Genomic DNA, 19,746 nt, shown 5'->3' with positions numbered 1-19,746 from the left:
TGTATCTGCATTATTATAATGGTCCCGGAGCATCAATGTTATCGCCTATCGCGATAAATTCCGAGGCAATTTATCGCCTAGCAAAATTTGTTATCGTGACAGGCCTAATAGCGCAACGCGCTGGCCAGACCAGAGTATAAGCTCTTCATTCGTTTTGTTTGGACGCCGTGTTTCTATTAGCCGCACGGGTAATCGTCACAGAGCGCAACGCAAAAGAAAAACTATTTTGAACTTTGACCGCGGTGTGAGCTATATATATAGCATTTAAATATGATTTTAGCATTTTAATTTAAATCAAATTTGAACCTGTTAACATAGTTAATGCAACATCAATTAACATCAATTACTGTAATTACATAAACAAGAATTAATGAATGCTTATATACAATATAATGTTCATTTTTTTGTTCATAATGCATTTACTAATGTGAACAAATACAACCTATTTTGTAAAGTGTTTGTTAAACATGTTTAAATGTCCTCAGTTGTTCTGTGTTGTGCATGTGAGTGGTCACAAGAGGGCACCAAAGTGTAAGCTATGTAAAACGCTTTTGCGTTAATGTTTGTCCACTGTGGGTTAGGGTAGATCAGTGTGTCTGTTCATCTCTGCATGTATGTAGAGCTGCTCTGACCGTGAGAATGATGTGTCAACAGCAGCAAGTTAATAAATATACTTAAAGATTAATCTCCATCATAATTTGTATAAAGGGTAGGCAAAATAAGCATATGCTTCAGCCTTCACCTTTTTCGGTTGATATGTGTGTATACATTTTCTTTGTTTTGGAAATTATGTATGAGGACCGAAATAAATTTTGTTGTTGATTGATTGATTGATTGATTTACTTCTGAATGCATCGCAAGCTGCATCAGCAGTGTAGCACAACTCAACAGTGGTACAGAAATTTGTATTTTTATTAGGGCCGGGACTCGATTAAAAAAATTAATCTAATTAATTAGAGGCTTTGTAATTAATTAATCTAAATTAATCGCATTTTAATCGCATATAAATATTTGACCTGAGAACATTAAGAAGTAATTTTTTACATGGATTTTTAGTATACACTCTTAGAAAGGATGTGTTAATTTTTTACACATCATTGTGCTGTAAGCTTTTAACACATTAGGTGTAATTTTAACACATTATGTGTCATTTTGTGTTCAAGTATAACACATGTTGTGTTAAAAGTAACACAAAATGTGTTGTTTCAATAATAACACAGAGATAGATGGGTGGATTCCAGGACAACGCAGTTAGTGTGTTGTCCCAGAATCAACACTAATGTGTAGTTTTTAACACATTCGTTCTAAGAGTGTACCATGAATAATGACTGAATACATAAGCTTAAGCAACAAAATATTGTTTATTTTTGTTCAACCAAGTCGTTGTACCCGGAGTTGGGCTAATGTCCACGCTAGCTGCTGTATGTTTTGCATTGAGATGATACTTGAGGCTCGATGTGCTGCGGTGATATGTGAATTCCTTGTTGCATAGCTTACACAAAACCATGCTCTTATCGACGCTTACATCCCTTCGTTTTTATTAAAAAAAAAAATCCCATCCACGGGGCCAACCAAAGCGATCTCATCAGCCTCTTCGTTCATGTTCACTGTGGTTTGTTGTGGTCTGAAGTCATGAACGCTAGTTGGTGCTCCAGTATAATCGGTCCGCCGAAACTCATGAGAAATGTTCCGCGGTGCAAAAATAAGTGCGATTAAAATGCGTTAAAAATGTTTAACGTGTTATTTTTGTGTAATTAATTAATCTTAATTAACGCGTTAAAGTCCCGGCCCTAATTTTTATTATTATTTAGTAGTACATATAAACATAATTCAGGGTTTGTTCTGATCGCAGTCATAGCTCTAATAATACAGTAAGTTATATGAATATAAACCCTGAACTGGTATCAGACACTCTTCTGCAGGCAGGGGGAGGGGCGGGGCTGTGTGCTCTACCCTCCACCGCCACTTTTAGAGTGTGCTTGTAGCAGCTAGGAGGCTGATCAGGTTGCAGCAACAGTATAATTTGTCCAGTTAAAAGTTGTTCTATCACTGAAATAATTTTAGAGACATTATTTAAAGGTAAAAAAAACTACATAGTGTTGCTTTAAGACCTAAATATTCGTGTTTATGAGGATACTTGCAAAAGAAGGGAATTTTGATGCGTGTATGCATTTAAGGCTAATATAATGGCAAAATACTCACGAGCTTAATGAGAAGGGGATACGCGGCTTGCACGCTCCTCTTAAACAGAAACAGGTATATAGCGCATATAGCACTGTTGTTTGTGTTTCAACGGCTTAAAATCACTTAACTTAAAACTGCGGTGCGTGAACAAATGTTAAGCTTTATGACCATGCGCACAGCAACGTGACGTGGGCGCATAACCTCAAATGAGAAAATACTACGAGTTAAGTATGTGCACTCAATCTGCAGACTGCTTTAACTTCGGCAGCAAATGAGGTGGCTATAAATTGTAAAACATAACCCGCCAAACTGGCTAGTAATTTGACATCGTTACCACAATAGCTGGACATGATTTTCATAATTTCATTTACTGCTACCATGTCGCAGACCCCCCTCACCCCTCATTTTCAAAAACTCATCGGATCTAGACGAATCACAAGAATGACCTATTTTGGATCAAAAACGGCGAATTTCGCCGAAAGGTGACAAGTTTGCACCCCTGCAGGACACCACACATTGCCCACGGTGGTTTTCCATGGTGCAGATGTGGCAGAGGCTGGTTGTGTTGATCCCTCCACGGGGAAACTTTATTTCCTTAAGTGGAAAATTGTCACCTCTTGGTGCTGAGCTCATCTGACAGACCCAGTTACCTGCTCTGTCGACATAGTGCGGAGGTTTCTGCAGGAGCATTTCTCTGATGGGTTTACTCCTTCCACCATTAAGGTTTATATGGCACCAGTTTCTGCCTACCATACTCCTGTGGAAGGCTCATCAGTGGGTAGACACGCATTAGTGGCTCGCTTTCTTTGTAGCAATCGCAGGTTGCAACCTTTTAGCCACACTAGGGTGCCTACTTGGGACCCAGCAATTGTGCTGGAAGGGCTCTCATGGGCTCCGTTCGAGCCACTTGAGACTTCGCCAGATAGGTTTCTGGTCTTTAAGACTGTGTTCCTTCTGCTATTACCTCTTTAACCCCCTGGGGTCCAAAACGCAGCGCCGCGTTTTGACGTGTTTTTTCCTTATCATGGCAGAATCAACTTAAAATACTCCATCATTAATAATCATACACTTACGTGTTTGACACCATTTGCAATGGTAAAGGGTCTTCTTTAATATGTGTTCATTCACAACAACAACAGATCTTTGTGTTTTTGTCAAATAAAGAAAATAAACAGGGTGTGCATCGAGACATTTCTGTCTCCGCCAGCTGTCTCTCAAATCACGTTACAAAAATCAATTGAAACTCTGCGAATACTCGTCACACAAACATAATACACATATCCAAAGAAAGCCTGAAATGTCTACTTTTAAACAAGCTAAATATAATCAAAAACAAATATTGCCTGTTTATGTAATCTGCATTGAAGTAAAGAGAGTACCGTTTTTCCAGGCTGACTTCATTATCTTTAATACGGACACGCCCACAGGCGGTACCGCTGTTGATATGGTAATGAAGACACAAGCTGTTCAAACCATAACAAGCAAAGCGTAAAGTTTGATCAGATTTAAAGACTTTACCACATGTTTGGATTATAAACTTTACACACACGTGAGGAATATCTTCATTTATGTCTTGACATTGAGGAAGAGAAGCGTTTATCTTTAACATTACCTAAGAAGAACAACAATGGAAGACGCAATGGAGAAGGGTATATTCCTGAAGAAACTGTAAGTCATTTATCTTCATTTATATTTGCTATTATGGCTTGTGCAGTTCAGCCTACATACAGTAAGCAACCTCAGCAGACTGCACGCTTCGGATTGAAAAACTTTCGCATCGTTTACAAACGGATGCGTGAACGTCACGTAATGGCGGATTTCACTGTTGCATGCTGTACAGTGTTAAACACAATTATTCACTTATATCCTTCATGGCAACTTTCAGTATGCCTGCACTGCTGTATCTTTTAAGTGTGTGCTGTAATTTGATTCCATGTTTACATGCTTATTTACAAACAAATCCGCGTGACCTCTGATAATGGCGGATATCTGTTACATGTTGTACAGTGTTAAACACAGTTATTCACTTTCGTATCTGTCATGGCAACTTTGAGTAATGCTGCACTGCGGGATTTGCTGTAAAATGATTCCATATTGTTTACATCAGTGGTTCCCAACCTTTTTAGCCCTAAGTACCCCCACAGCCCTATCAGTAAGGCTCAGGTACCCCTTCATCGAAACTAAACCAAAGTTATGTTTTAAAGACAAATAATTAGTAATTTTAATTAATTAATTAATTTTAAATACTAAAGTAAAAAGCACTAACTGATGAAGCATGTTTATTTCAACAAACCACTACCATTGCGATCAGTGTTTGCATTTTATCAGCTCATTTGCATTTTAAAAGACACACCCAAAAACAGCACATTTTGCTCAGGCCTACAAAATGGCAATTTTGACATGCTATAATTAATTATCTGTAGGGTGTTTTGAGATAAAACTTCACATATGGACTCTGGGAACGCCAAAGACTTATTTTACAAATTTAAAAAATTCATCATATGACCCCTTTAAGGGCCAGATTTACTAACAGCTTGCGCAAACCATCATTTTGATGTTAAATAACGACTGAACTTACTAAAGACATGCAATAGATATTTAGCTCTGAAAAGGTGTTATTTTTGCGACCTTATTGCATATGCATTTGTTGAAGTTTTCCTACGTTAACGTTAATGCGAGGAGAGTATTACATTTTGCCAGAGGAACATACTTTAAAATAAATATATAGTTTGCCAAGCCATGCTATGTTTAATTTGCTGGAGAAACGAGGAGGAGAAGTCACGAGGAGAAGTAAAATCAGGTATTTCAAAACTTATTTTACCCTTCATCTTTCATCCTCCGGTTCATAGTGTACTTTTACTTAGCTGGAATTTCACACTCCGCAGTCCGCATTTTCATTGCGATGTCCTGCCGAGGTCTCTTATTTGCGACCCTGTACTAATTTGCGCTGCTCTTAGTAGATTGCAGTGGTCATTAGAGAAATGTGCTTATGTCATTATTGTGCCTGTGTATTTTATTTGCGCCTTTGTAGTAAATCACACGCAAATTTTCAACTCCGGCGCTTATTTGGAATTGAGCTTTCACGTCCTTTTTAGTAAATGCCCTAAATTTACTAAAATCTCAATTTAAGTTACTGATAATTAAAGTGTGCAAATAAGTTAAATTATTCTGTTCAAATATAAAGAGAAACAAAATGTGTTTAGGCATTCTCTATAAATACAAAAGACATCATACAGGACAAAATATGTTAGCCAAAAACAATGCAAAAGTTTTTTTTGCATAATTTGAAAATGCAACGTCAGCGGGAATGAATATTATAACATTATTTAAACATTAATTATAGTTAATAAACTTTGTGTCTTTAGAAACTATTCAGGTTCATTAAAAATAGTCAGATCGTTCTTGAGTTGGACATCGCTATTGCGTTTTGGATCATGCAGCGCATTTACTCTTGACGGCTAATTATATTAATGATAAGATTAAAATTACAAAGTTGTTCTTTTTACGATGCTTTCCTCACAAAAATCAATCTTAGGTCAATAACTGGACAAACGAAAGACATTTTTATTAAAAGTAAATGAGATCAAAGCAAAATGTAAATCTTTTCGCGTACCCCCTGGAAACTCTTCACGTACCCCCTGGGGTAAGCGAACCCCCGGTTGGGAATCACTGGTTTACATGCAAGGCAATTCCATACATTGCGCTTTACACGCGACACCGTGTTTATGAGCGCTGCGGACGGAGACCCGAGCTCCCGTCATACGTGATGTGTTTTTAAAATTCATACAAGCTTACAGAAACACGTTTAAAACAGAAGCTAGACGATAAGAAGATGGGCATCTGAAAACAGTCATCTGAAAACAGCTTTTTATATAACTAATCACGGCAGATGTTTATCTGAGATGTTCTGAATTTAGTTTATGTACATGATAGTTTATAATGTAGTATCTGATATTTACACATCAGTTATATATGTAAGGGTATTTCTGTGGACAATGTATGCTAACAGCTGTTTATAACTCTCTTACAGGTCTGCATCCCTCTCATCAGTACAAAACTATGAAGTGGAAAAACACTTTTTGAACATAAAGTTATATGGTAACATGAGCCACATGAATAATTGTCAATATATTGTTTTATGTGAATAAGTAGGCAGGATGATTTTCACATCATTTTAAAGAAAAAACTCTAGACTATTAGATTTTGTTTAGGAAAGTCTTGTTAAAACATGTTTAGTATGGGTTTTGCGGACTTATATCAGTGACTTAAATTTTTTGCTTTTTTAAAAACCATGCATAAACATTTTTATCTCAAAAATACAAACATGTACATTAGGGATGCTCCGATCGATCGGCCGCCGATCGGTATCGGCCGATAATGGCATTAAATGACTCGATCGGTGCTCGCTAAATCTGCCGATCTCATAAACCGATCTTTCTGTTACTTTTGTCATCAAAAGGATCCTGAATGCGGCTGCAATTAAAGACATTTTTTACGTAGGCGGTGGCTGAACGCAGTCAAGCAGCTGTGAGGAAAATAAAAGTTTAAACGCTCAAAACGTTAAGACGCATGCAAATAAGAAACTTTTGGCATGAGGATGCAATTGTCCGTGATAGAGATGTGTTGTATACGCTGTTTGATGGGGATGTAAAGACGCCTCGCGCTGTTTACCGAAGCGCGTCCTCATACGCATATCTCTGTAAAGGCAAAGAGAGACATACAAATCTGCACGCTGCACATGAGCAACAGGTTGTAAAAATGCTTATGATGCTTTACAACCTGTTGCTCATGTGCAGCGTGCAGATTTGTATGTCTCTCTTTGCTTTTAGATATGCGTATGAGGACGCGCTCCGGTAAACAGCGCGAGGTGTCTTCACATCCCCATCAAACAGCGTATACAACACATATCTATCACGGACAATTGCATCCTCATGCCAAAAGTTTTTTATTTGCATGCGTCTTAAAGTTTTGAGCGTTTAAACTTTTATTTTCCTCACAGCTGCTTGTCTGCGTTCAGCCGCCGCCCACACACACAGCAGCCTGTCATCAGTGCACGTGAACAGAGCGATCTCTCTCTCTCACGTCTTAAAGCTGCAGTAACCTAATTAATCTCTCAATAAAATCACTCTCTGCTCTTGACTTAAGAATTTTTATACTGCATACGAATGCGTGTATATTTAATTAATACAGTAAAGTCTGTGAAGTGTTTTATTTTCAGTACTTTTAGGAGACATAAGCCTTTTTAAAGCCATATTAAATTTCTCTTTGCAGAATAAATATTTGTTGTGCTTATTTATTTGAGTTTCTATTAAAACAATAATATACCTAATTACTGCAAGTAATATAACAAAGGCAACATCCGTGGTATTATTTTATTTAGAAAGATTGTAACAGTTAGTCATCAAAGAGCTTGCATATCAGCTTTTTAAAAAAAAATCGGTATCGGAATCGGTATCGGCCGATCACAAAGATTACAAATCGGTGATCGGTATCGGCTGCAAAAATCCTGATCGGAGCATCCCTAATGTACATACATGTAGCTCATATAATATTTCAGCCCAGTTTGTGCTGAACACAGTGGTATGAGACACTTGCCATTATTATGTTTTAAAGCACCTGAAAAAAGACCAAATGTAAGAGCATGTCAGAACCTCTGACAGTGTCCCAAAATGGTTGGACCCCAGAGGGTTAAAGCGAGTGGTGGACCTTCAGGCCCTGTCAGTTTGCACCAGGGATGGGTAAGGCTTTTCTACACCCAGAGCCAGGTTATGTTCCTAAGGTGCTGAACAATGTGCCGAGGCCTATTGTTCTGCAGGCCCTCTGTCCTCCCCCTTTCAGGAGCGCGGACTAGGACTTCACCGCTCACCTTCGTCAAATTTATAATTTAGACCTAGACCCCTCTTTAGGGTCCCAGGTTCTTTGCCTTGACTGTGTTCAATTATACACGCTACAGGCATTTGGTAGTATGGAAGCATGGGCATTTCTTTCCCCAAAGCATTGCCATGGCGACGCAGCTCGAGTTCCTCGAAAGGGAACATCTCAGGTTACGTATGTAACCCTGGTTCCCTGAGAAGGGAACAAGACGCTGTGTCTCCATGCCATACTCCCTGCATCCCTGTAGGCACTTGCTTCGGCACTTGGTAGCGAGTGTGTTTGTGTGGGATACTTTCGTATACCCATTATCCAATCATCAAATTATTGTTTATGTGTTACACATGATTCAGATCAGTGAAGCCAAGCCGTTCCCCCAAAGCATTGCTATGGCTATAGGGAACCAGGGTTACATACATATTTTTATTTTTACTGCAGACATATTTTAAATCTTCTTACTTTTAAATCACTGCAAATGAATGCAGTTTAATAAAGTTGAGAAGAGAGAAAGTTAATCTTTTAAAATCTTCAATAATCCCCCACAGAGTCATTTCTTGATGTAATGTTGTTACCTGAGTTTGTGTAGTTGACAGTTTGTATTTTCTAATCCATTGTGAAGTTTCCTGACTCCTGAATCCTGTAGATTATTGTTGCTCATGTCGAGCTCTTTTAAACCGGGCTTTGATCTTAAAACTGAAGCTAAAGCTGAACAACTTTCTTCTGTAAGACCACAACCACTCAATCTGAAATATTACACAACACAAACATCATTTAAACACAACACTCTTCTAATGGGTGTGTATTATTTACTTCATTCATAAACTCATTTTAAAACAAAAACATCACAACAATAATACACTTCAATTCATAATTTCCTCTTCATTTAAACCCACGATATTAAATGATGTTGTGTTTGTTAAGAGACTTTAAATAAAGATGAAATCCTCACATGAGTGTGTTGAGTCTACAGTGTTTATCCTTCAGTAGATCACAGATCTGTAGCAGTACTGAATCTTGTAGTTTATGATCATTCAGATTCAGATCTCTCTGGAGTAAAGGATTTATACCAAAAGTTTCACTCAGATACTCAACAGCTTTCACTGCAGAAGAGCTTTTCAATAACCTGAAGAAAGAAGTTGTTCACATCGACATTATCTTCCTGACAAGAACATGCGGCGAAGCTGAACATATGGCAAAAACAAAACTTGAAGTACTGTACATTATTACATCTATGTGATAACCTGCATGCTTGTAATGTTAAAAAGCACAGCTAGACATACCTGACTTGTCTTGCCTGAAATGTTACAATTATACCACTGATAACAATTTTTGGCAGGTATTAAAATCAGGGGGAAAATTTCATCTAAATGTTAGGGGGGACAATAAACATAAAATTTTTCAAGAATTTTTTTTGAAGGGGACACCCATAATACAGGCAAAATTGTACTTGCAAAGAAATGAACGTTTCTCTTTCTCTATGAACAGACGCAAATGTAATTTTAATACACATGAATGCAGAGGTGGAAAGAGTAATAGGTAACACTTTATTATAATGTTCATGATTTAACATTAGTTAATGTATTAACTAACATGAACAAACCATGAGCAATACATTTGTTACAGTATTTATTCATCTTTGTTAATTATAGAAATAAAGCTGTTCATTGTTTGTTCATGTTAGTTCACAATGCATTAACTAACGTTAACCAAATTTTAATAAAGTATTAGTAATTGTTAAAATTAACATTAATAAAGATTAATAAATGCTGCACAAGTGCAGTTCATCATTAGTTCATGTTAACTAATGCAGTTAACTAATGTTAACTAATGAACATTATAATAAAGTGTTACCGAGTAATAAAATATTCCACTTAAGTAAAAGTAAAGTTACTTTAATAATATTTTATAACATCACATACATCAAAGTACTCCACTGCATGGCTGGCCAGTAAAGGCTTTAAAGATGAAAAACTAATGACATGGCCCCCTTCTTCACCTGACTTAAACCCTATTGAGAACTTTTGATCCCTTCTTAAGCAGGACATTTACAGTGAAGGTAAACCGTACACCTCTCTGAACAGTGTTTGGGAGGCTGTGGTTGCGTCTGCACAAAATGTTGGTTCAGATCAAGAAACTGACTGAATCCGTGAATGGAAGGCTTGTGACTGTTATCGAAAAGAAGGGTGGCTATATTGGTCACTGAGTTTATATATTTTTTATTTTTTATTGTTTATTTTATTGTTTATTTTTTTTTTGTAAATGTAGAGTTTGTTTATTATTCTCACTTTAACAGGTGAAAAAAACCAAGTGAGATGGTAAAATCTTTGTTTTTCATTTAGTTGCCTAATAATTCTGCACACTAATAGTTGCCTAATAATGATCTACATAGAAATATTCTCTTAAGAAAGCCAACATTTCACTTTTACTACTTAATGTTCAGGTTTGAGGGTTTGTTTACATTTTGAATTGACCAAGAGCTCTGTAGTAATACAATAACAAAAGTAATCCTCAAAAATACAACTTGCCTAATAATTCTGCACTCCCTGTACTTTTATCCTTTACATGTTTATTGTATTCTAGCTTCCCTGACCTGTGTACCCGATGTCTTTCAATCTCTCTCTCTCTCACTCTCTCTCTCTGCAATGTCTAATGACCTGTGCATTCCCGAGGACGTTCTTAAGTTATGTTTGACTTGACGCAAAGCTGCTAGACCTCGAAGGATAATGCGCATGTATTAAAAACGCATCGTGGAAATTAGCGGTAAAAACCCGGTCGGCAATTCAAGAGCATGAATGAAACAATCGCTTTGCGTCAATGGCCAGGGGTTTCTTTCATAAGAATTGAATTGAGAGTCTGCATTAGCGCGCACTTGTCTCGTCCCTCTCCATAGCTCTTTTTGCGCGTTCCCCCGCCCATCAATCAATCATCCATGGCGCTTCTTTATCACCTTGCTTTTTTGTTTTATTTTTTACTCAGTAATGGATATGATTTAAAATGTAGCGAAGTAGCCTATAATACTTTAAACAAAACATACTTAAATAAAAGTAAAAGTACAGATTTTAAAAACTACTCAAAAAAGTAAAAGTACACACAAAAACAAAACAATTACAGCAACGTAAATGTAATTTGTTACTTTCAGCTCTGCCTCCCCTCTGCATGAATGCATAAAAATGTTTTCTTGTTCTTTTATCTGCTTCTGTTCTCATAAAACGAAATATGTTCATGTTTATATGTCCAGACCAGTTTTAAAACACATGAGGATAAACTGATAAGTGGTGGGAAACGTTGGTTTGTAGGTATATAGTTGATTAACGCGTCGGCTCTGTACACTTCTCAACCACCCGACTGTGTGGCGCTGGCAATGGACCAAACCACTGTGAGGCAAGGGAGGGGGGAATCCAACTTTTTACAACGTTTTTGTTGTTGCTCCGTAAGCATTTGTATTGTTTTACTTCTTACACAACTATTTTAAGTATTATAAATCATTACATTATTTTCAATACACATATTTTAATGATATTTTGGGGGGGGACAACCCTCAGATAGGGGGGTCCTGTCCCCCCCGAGCCCCCCGGGATTTCCGCCTATGCACATAGCTAATAATTATATTTCTAAGGTGTTCTACTTCAATTTCCACTTTTACACAATCCAAAACATTGTCTACGCTATATGAAACATTTTTTACAATTTCACTTCTTAATGATTGATCTATATACAAAGCAACTCCTCCGCCCTTTTTGTTATTCCTATTGGTGGTATACAGCTCATATCCCTCAAGACCCACATCACCCACTTTGCCATCATCAAGTCAAGTCTCTGATATAGCTATTATAGTAAATTTTTTAAGGGACTTAAGAAATTCTTTGATAGCTGAGTAATTTTTGCATACGTCTGCTATTGAAATGGATGTGGAAAGAGTTTGATCACCACCCACATAACCAAATGTCTCTTTTGGAAGCCATACGTGCCGGATGTAAAGACACGAGTCCAGAGGACTGCCATGGATGGATTCACTTCTTCGAATCCGTTGCAATTTCAGATGTCATTCTGCCAGTATCTGGCACAGGTCAAGGCTTATGGGGTTGGTTCAGCCAGATCCTGGGGTCTGCACTGGGGGGCATTTCCACACTCCAGTAGGTGGGACATTGTCTGTACTGCTCCGCAGTTAAATGTGTCGTCTGTCTGGAGGTTCCATATCTTCATAAGTGCTTTGCACCTCCCCTGTTCTACTCGTAGTCTGTTGAGGGTCTTCCAGGTTGGCCATGGGAGATTGTGCCCGCTGGCGAGACATTCAGTCGGAGTAATTCCTCTCTCCATCCAGTCCTGGGCTCGTGTGGTTATCTGGTTCCATTCATCTTTCCAAATGTTGGTCCTTGCTATTTTTTGGTTGTCTGGAGAGGTGAGACTGTCAGCAGAAAACTGGCTCTTGATTTCAGGCGGTGTGGGAGTGCTGTGTGTCCATGCAGGGGATGACTGGTGTCATTCTCCAGTGTTCTCCGCTCGTCTTGGGCGATGATGGATTGTCTGATGTATGGGGGGGGGGCAATGCCAGCTAGAGCGTAGAGACATGGTAGAGCCGTTGTTTTTATGCGTCCCGTAATAATGCGGCAGGTGTCGTTGAGAGCTGTGTCAATCGGTTTCGTATGGTGGGAGCGCCTCCTGCTTGAGCATGCATATTCGGCTGTGGAGAAACACAGAGCTAGAGCATTTGCACAGATGGTTGGTGGATCGGCACCCCATTTTTAGTTTACAAGTTTGCGCAGGATGTTATTGCGAGTGTATATCTTGCCTTTGGTGTTCTCGGTTTTGTAAATGGAAACTGCATAGTTGGGTTTTTGATTGATTGGGTTTCAGATGGTTATTTTTGTAGTAGATTGTCATCTCTCGGAGGGCACTTTCCGGAACAACCTCAATGTCATGATTTCGGTCTTACCGGCCGCTATGTTTTTGTCTTTGTGTTTTGTTTTGACAGCTTCACACGTGCGTGTCTCTCACATGGGTGTCATCAGTGTGATTTCCTTCACGTGCATCACTTCACAGCTGCTCCTCATTTTGATGGCCAATCGGTTTGCCATTTAATCCCTGCATGTTTTGTGTCTCGTTGCAAGTTCGTCTTTGTATGTGCTCGCCCGTTTCTAGCCCCGTCTAGATTCTAGTCTAGATCTATCTAGCCTGTTTAAAGTTTATTTCTAGTTTATCTGTGTTCTCTGCTGATTGTTAGGATTTGGATTACCGCCACTGATACCATCTGCTATCCTCGATTTTCTCTACTCATAAAGGACTGCCGATCTATCCCCTTGCAGAGGATTCACGCCGCAGCTTTGCCGCTGTCCAGCAGGGCGGTCTTTCGCCTCGGGAGCTGTCCAGCACTCAGCACCTAACGCTCTCTCTCTCTCTCTCTGCCCGCCACAGGATCACTCCTATCACCCGCCATCTGCTGATTTGTAGCTTGTGCCTGGACGTGCGCGGATCTCTCTCTGTTCCAGTGGTATTCTCTTCGCTCTCCCGCCGTCTGTCTTGGTGTAGCCTTTGTGCCCAGACGTGTAGTTGATATTGACTTTGAGTTTTGGTGAATAAATATTTCTGATCATCTGCACTGGGATCTCTCTGTGTTTTCTCTTCGTAACACTCAATCTTCTGGAAGTTCTCCTGTTGGGTGGTGATGCAGAGATCGTCCGCGTAGGTAAAGTGACGGCATTGTGAGGGAAGTGGTTGGTAGGGGTGGCACGGTTCACAAAACCCTCGGTTCGGTTCGTATCACGGTTCTATGGTCACGGTTCAGTACGGTTCTTGTTGTTATTTTTTCTTTAAATTTTTAACACTCCAGAAATGTATTATCTTATTAATGTATTAATTATCCATAATTTAGGATACAGTATTAAAAAAAGTTATATCATGTAATCATGCACAAACTGAATTTGACTTTAAGCACATTGGACCATCTCTGAGGAAAGCCAGATGAGATTTTGATAGAGCAAGAGGGAAGACATTGATGATTTCAACATGCTTTTCATTTAATTGACAAAAAAGAGAATGTGTATTGCCATCTACAAAAACTTTATGTGCATTTTTAGCACACAAAGATAACTTGCATTTATTAAAATGCCAACTTCAGTGTAGCTCTTAGATTTATCACTGAGAGGCTGCTTTAATACTGAGAGTTTACGTGGACGAGAGAGAAACATAACCTTTGCACCTGTAATATTAAAATCTCTTTAAGTCTCTTTTGTCCACTTTTGACCACTTCTGATTACTTTGAGGGGCAATTTCTGAAATAAGATCGCGCAACTTTCACACGCTAGCAAAATGAAACTACGCGGAAATCAGCCGCTTTAATTTTATCAATGAAAGGCTAAAAATAGCGCTGAATATGAAAAGACGTAAAACATTGTTGTCAGTACCTCAGATTAGATAAATGGTCGGAGAGAAGGCGATCTCCTGTGGCTGTTGGAGCATATTCAACCCATAGACTGCAGTTCTATCTATTGTTTTATTTCCGCTGTCATCATAAGTAACATGAAATAAAAATATGTTTCCACACACCAAACTTATACGACGCTGGTGCATCCTCCAACTGCGGGCAGACTTCCTTTTCTCTCCCACTTGCCATTTCTACACGTAACATAACCCGCAGTACTATACTCCAAACGAGTCACCTCTTCTTTCGCGCGAAAGGGAAACACGCTATCTGAGGTCACATACAGGGCATGAGACTACATTGCGCATGCCATGGACCGTTGAACCGTGCGGTACACACGCGCTCCGAACCGAGACAAGCGAACCGAACGGTTCGTATTTTTTTCATGGACCGTGCCACCCCTAGTGGTTGGTCATTAGTATAGATATTGAAGAGAAGGGGGGCCAGTACACTGCCTTGTGGTGGGCTGTTCTTTTGGGCTTTCCATTTGCTCTTCTTGTCATTTAATTGGACAAAGAAGCGTCTGTTGCCGAGGAGGCATTTGATGATTTGGCACAGGTCGAGGTCACCAGTCATGTCAAAAAGTTTCCTAATCATGGTGCGGTGTTGGACAGTATTGTAGGCAGCAGTAAGATTTATGAAAGCTTCTCCAGTGATGAGTTTACACTCAAAGCCATCCTCGATATGTTGGGTGAGGTTCAATAGCCAATTGATGGATAAGGCACTCCAGAAGGTTCTTCACCAGGTGCATGGCAAGAGAGAACATGTGATGTGATGATGAAAACCTGTGGCCTGATGCTATAGAGAGGCAGGATTAACCCCTCAATTATTTGTTTGAATTACAGTATGTACTTTTAGTTTCTACCTTTTTTCCTCATTACTGTAATTCCGTAAATCACTACAGACTATTGAAGCAAACTGTTAATTTTCATTTAAATTAAATAATTGTTATGTTCTAAACATGTAAATAAATCATGTGAAAGAATGTGAAGAAAATATTACTTTGTATGAAGTCACTGAATTTGTAAGGATAAAAAGTTAGTATTTTCTATATTGGTGTTTGATGCTAGTGTTTTCCTCTCAGTGTGTTGTGAGTGACAGTGTGTGTTATCTCAGTGAGGGTTGTGAATAGTGTTTGGCTGCACTGAGCCTGTTTTGAGCCATGTGTTAAGAGTTGTGTTGCTTGCAATATTTGTTTTGTTACTTATTTGGTGTTATCAGCAGGTAAACCAAAATGCAGACACTATATTGAGGAGCACATGATACAATGTCATCTAAACGATATTATAATATTTTGCAAAGACAGTATAGACAGCATGTTCTGACAGTTGCACTGTGCAGAAAATGTGTCAGGTATAAAATTATGGCTTTTGCGCCGCACAGATAGAGAGAGAGAGATGCGCTGTATAAGCAGCTTTTATTATACAAACAAATAGCTTTTCATAGTCCCTCCATGATTTCGCAATTTATTTTTGCGATCAAAATGACGGTAATTTTATGGCATTCATTTCCAGAAATTTGCACAAAAATTGATATTTTTCTCTATAATTAGGATATCAATGTTTGTATAATATTAACAACCATGCAATGCTCAAAATTGCTTACATCACCTTTCTTTACAATTCTGACATTCAGTTTGGAATTCAGGAGATTGTCTTGACCAGGACCACACCCCTAAATGCATTGAAGCAACTGCCATGTGATTGGTTGATTAGATGATTGCATTAATGAGAAATTGAACAGGTGTTCCTAATAATCCTTTAGGTGAGTATATAGTTGATTTAAAATGTTCCTTAAAATTAAAGTATTTTTGCACAAATTAAAATGATAAGAACACTCACCTGACAGACTTCAGTGCACAGTTTTGATCTTGTATTAAATGATGGATGAGTTGGACTCCTGATTCTCCAGGATCATTTCCACTGAGATCCAGCTCTGTCAGATGTGAAGGGTTTGATCTCACAGCTGAACATAAAGCAACATAACCTTCTTCTCCAATACCACAGTCTGAGAGTCTAGAGAAGAGAAAAGTTTGTTAATGTCTGTGCAAAAGTAAAAGAGGTGTGCTTCAAAATGTTATTTAGGTAATTACATCATAGTTGCAATTTGCTTTGTTGGTCTGATTTGTACAGAATTTTGTAAAGTAGGTAAAGGGCAGAATTTTTTTGTACAGTACAAAAAACAGGTTTACTATAGCTCCTGTGTTTAAATGTTATCGTTATGTCTAGCACTTCCTGCTACTGACTGAATGATTCTCAAAGGATGCAGGTTAGTTCCTGATCATGTTTTATCTTTTGAGTGCATTTACATGCACAGAATAAGCGGATAACTATCAAAAATCTGCTTATATCATGCGTTTACATGCAAATCAATAAACCGGATAAGCAGACAACTGTGTTTACATGGCACTTGGACAATTGTCAGGTTTCTCGCAAGTAGTCACCGCCTATAGTACAATGTAGTTGTTCAAGAAGCCTACAGCATATCTGTTTTGCGCTATACTGTTGTATCTCTTCTCGTGTCTGCAAAACCTGTACATGTAACATGAGCTTTTATTTTCAGTTTCTCTGCCAACTGCTTGATTCGAGCGGAGACTTTTATGCGTTACTTTGCACTTACTTCCGCCTGTGACATTTATCTGTCACATGTGGAGACATTCACACATGGACAAAACCATGAAAAAGCCGGTTAAAGGACAAGTTGGGTATTTTACACTTAAAGCCCTGTTTTCAGATTGTTTATGATGAAATAGAACGGTTTTGACTGAAATTTCGACATATGCGGCTGCCCCGAGAATTTTCGGATGTTTGTGTTTCACCTCACACGTCTGTAATGGGTTTAATGGTGCACTGGAACAATCCTTCCTAAAATGCATTAAACTTTAGTTTACAAAGAGGTGAAACTCACCGAGTTGTCAGGGGTGTTCACTGATAAAAATCGCTGCAAAAGATGCTTTCCAACAGCTGTTTTACCGTTAGTTGTAAACTTGTGGACCTATTTTTCCAAACGCCTCACACCCGTACATTCTTCCGCTTAGAGCTTGAATAATAGACACTTCAGCTCAGGTGGTGGCGCTAATCCGCCATTGCCAATTGCAAGAATACAAACAAAGTTCCCGGCGAGGAGTAATACCATACCTCACAGCACATCTAATACAAGCCCATGGAGTTGTCAAAAACTACGATAAAACCTGTTGGAATGCGTCTTTTGCAGTGATTTTTGTGAGCATATCAGTGAACACCCCTGACCACTCGGTGACTTTCACGTCTTTGTAAATGAAAGTTTAATGCATTTTAGGAAGGATTGTTCCAGTGCACCTATAAACCCATTGTAGAGGTGGGAGGTGATACAAGAACCACCCGAAAATTCTCGGGCCAGCATCATATGTCCAAATTTCAGTCAAAACCATTCTATTTCATCATAAACAACCGGGGTAATGAGCAAAAAACTATCTGTGCCAATAGGATTTTGCTTACACCGGATTTTGCTTACAAACAGACACCTGGGCATTTTAACGTCATGCGAGACGGGACTGGCTGTCAACACAATGAAATGGCATCCGCAGCAGATCTGATAGGGTCCAATACAGTAAATGCAAATACGGTTAGCCTACTGAAAGCAAAGTCCCTCTAAGAATAAAAATGCTGCTAACACTGCTTTACACAGGGAAGAAGACAAGAGGCAGTTTTTTAAATGAACAGATTAAAATGTAATCTTAAATTCTGACAACTGTAAAATGTAAACTATAAAGGGCCGTTCACATTATAACAATAATGATCTATGTAAACTATAAAAAAATATTTTTTGTAGGCAGAATTTTTTTATATTAAAGAGAATAGCAGAGTTTACACCATAACTACAGGGAGTGCAGAATTATTAGGCAAGTTGTATTTTTGAGGATTACTTTTGTTATTGTACAACTACAGAGCTCTTGGTCAATTCAAAATGTTAACAAACCCTTAAACCTGAACATTTAAGTAGTAAAAGTGAAATGTTGGCTTTCTTAAGAGAATATTTCTATGTAGATCATTATTAGGCAACTATTAGTGTGCAGAATTATTAGGCAACTAAATGAAAAACAAAGATTTTACCATCTCACTTGGTTTTTTTCACCTGTTAAAGTGAGAATAATAAACAAACTCTACATTTACAAAAAATTTATAAAACAATAAAAAATACAAAAATATATAAACTCAGTGACCAATATAGCCACCCTTCTTTTCGATAACAGTCACAAGCCTTCCATTCACGGATTCAGTCAGTTTCTTGATCTGAACCAACATTTTGTGCAGCCGCAACCACAGCCTCCCAGACACTGTTCAGAGAGGTGTACGGTTTACCTTCACTGTAAATGTCCTGCTTAAGAAGGGATCAAAAGGTCTCAATAGGGTTTAAGTCAGGTGAAGAAGGGGGCCATGTCATTAGTTTTCATCTCTAAGGCCTTTACTGGCCAGCCATGCAGTGGAGTACTTTGATGTATGTGATGGAGCGTTGTCTTGCATAAAAAAGTCTTCTTGAAAGATGCTAACTTTTTCCTGTACCACTGCTTGAAGAAAGTGTCTTCTAAAAATTGGCAGTAGGTCTGAGAGTTGTTTTTTATTTCCATTTTCAACCCAAAAAGGTCCAACAAGCTCATCTTTAACAATACTTGTCTGTGCCTGCCTGCCTGTATTGTAGAAGACACTTTCTTCAAGCAGTGGTACAGGAAAAAGTTTGCATCTTTAATGAAGACTGATTATTTTGCAAGACAACGCTCCATTACATGCATCAAAGTACTAAACTGCATGGCTGGCATGTAAAGGCCTTAGAGATGAAAAACTAATGACATGGCCCCTTCTTCACCTGACTTAAACCCTATTGAGACCTTTTGATCCCTTCTTAAGCAGGACATTTACAGTGAAGGTAAACCGTACACCTCTCTGAACAGCGTCTGGGAGGCTGTGGTTGCGTCTGCACAAAATGTTGGTTCAGATCAAGAAACTGACTGAATCCGTGAATGGAAGGCTTGTGACTGTTATCCAAAAGAAGGGTGGCTATATTGGTCACTGAGTTTATATATTTTATTATTTTCTATTTTTTTATTAATTGTTTATTTGTAAATGTAGAGTTTGTTTATTATTCCCACTTTAACAGGTGAAAAAAACCAAGTGAGATGGTAAAATCTTTGTTTTTCATTTAGTTGCCTAATAATTCTGCACACTAATAGTTGCCTAATAATGATGTACATAGAAATATTCTCTTAAGAAAGCCAAAATTTCACTTTTACTACTTAA

At 38.4% G+C, this 19,746-nt stretch overlaps 1 protein-coding gene across 11 annotated transcripts in view; it reads right to left on the bottom strand.

The window, feature by feature from the left end:
* LOC135721124 (uncharacterized) overlaps positions 1-19,746 on the bottom strand; it is a 126,139-nt gene that overhangs the window by 81,136 nt on the left and 25,257 nt on the right. For all 11 annotated transcript variants that reach the window (XR_012335915.1, XM_065243283.2, XM_065243287.2 and 8 more), the window contains 3 exons: positions 16,315-16,488; positions 9,005-9,178; positions 8,628-8,798 (listed from right to left, as the gene is read on the bottom strand). Coding sequence is in view for 10 of the 11 variants with exons in the window: in XM_065243283.2 (XP_065099355.1) it covers positions 8,628-8,798; positions 9,005-9,178; positions 16,315-16,488 (519 nt within the window). In the remaining variant the exon portion in view is untranslated. The remainder of the gene's footprint in view (positions 1-8,627; positions 8,799-9,004; positions 9,179-16,314; positions 16,489-19,746) is intronic.

Source organism: Paramisgurnus dabryanus, chromosome 24 (genome assembly GCF_030506205.2).
Source record: "Paramisgurnus dabryanus chromosome 24, PD_genome_1.1, whole genome shotgun sequence".
In the NCBI taxonomy this organism is placed as follows: domain Eukaryota; kingdom Metazoa; phylum Chordata; class Actinopteri; order Cypriniformes; family Cobitidae; genus Paramisgurnus; species Paramisgurnus dabryanus.
The sequence above is the reverse complement of the archived record's forward strand: the minus strand, read 5'-3'. Positions and strand labels throughout refer to the sequence as shown.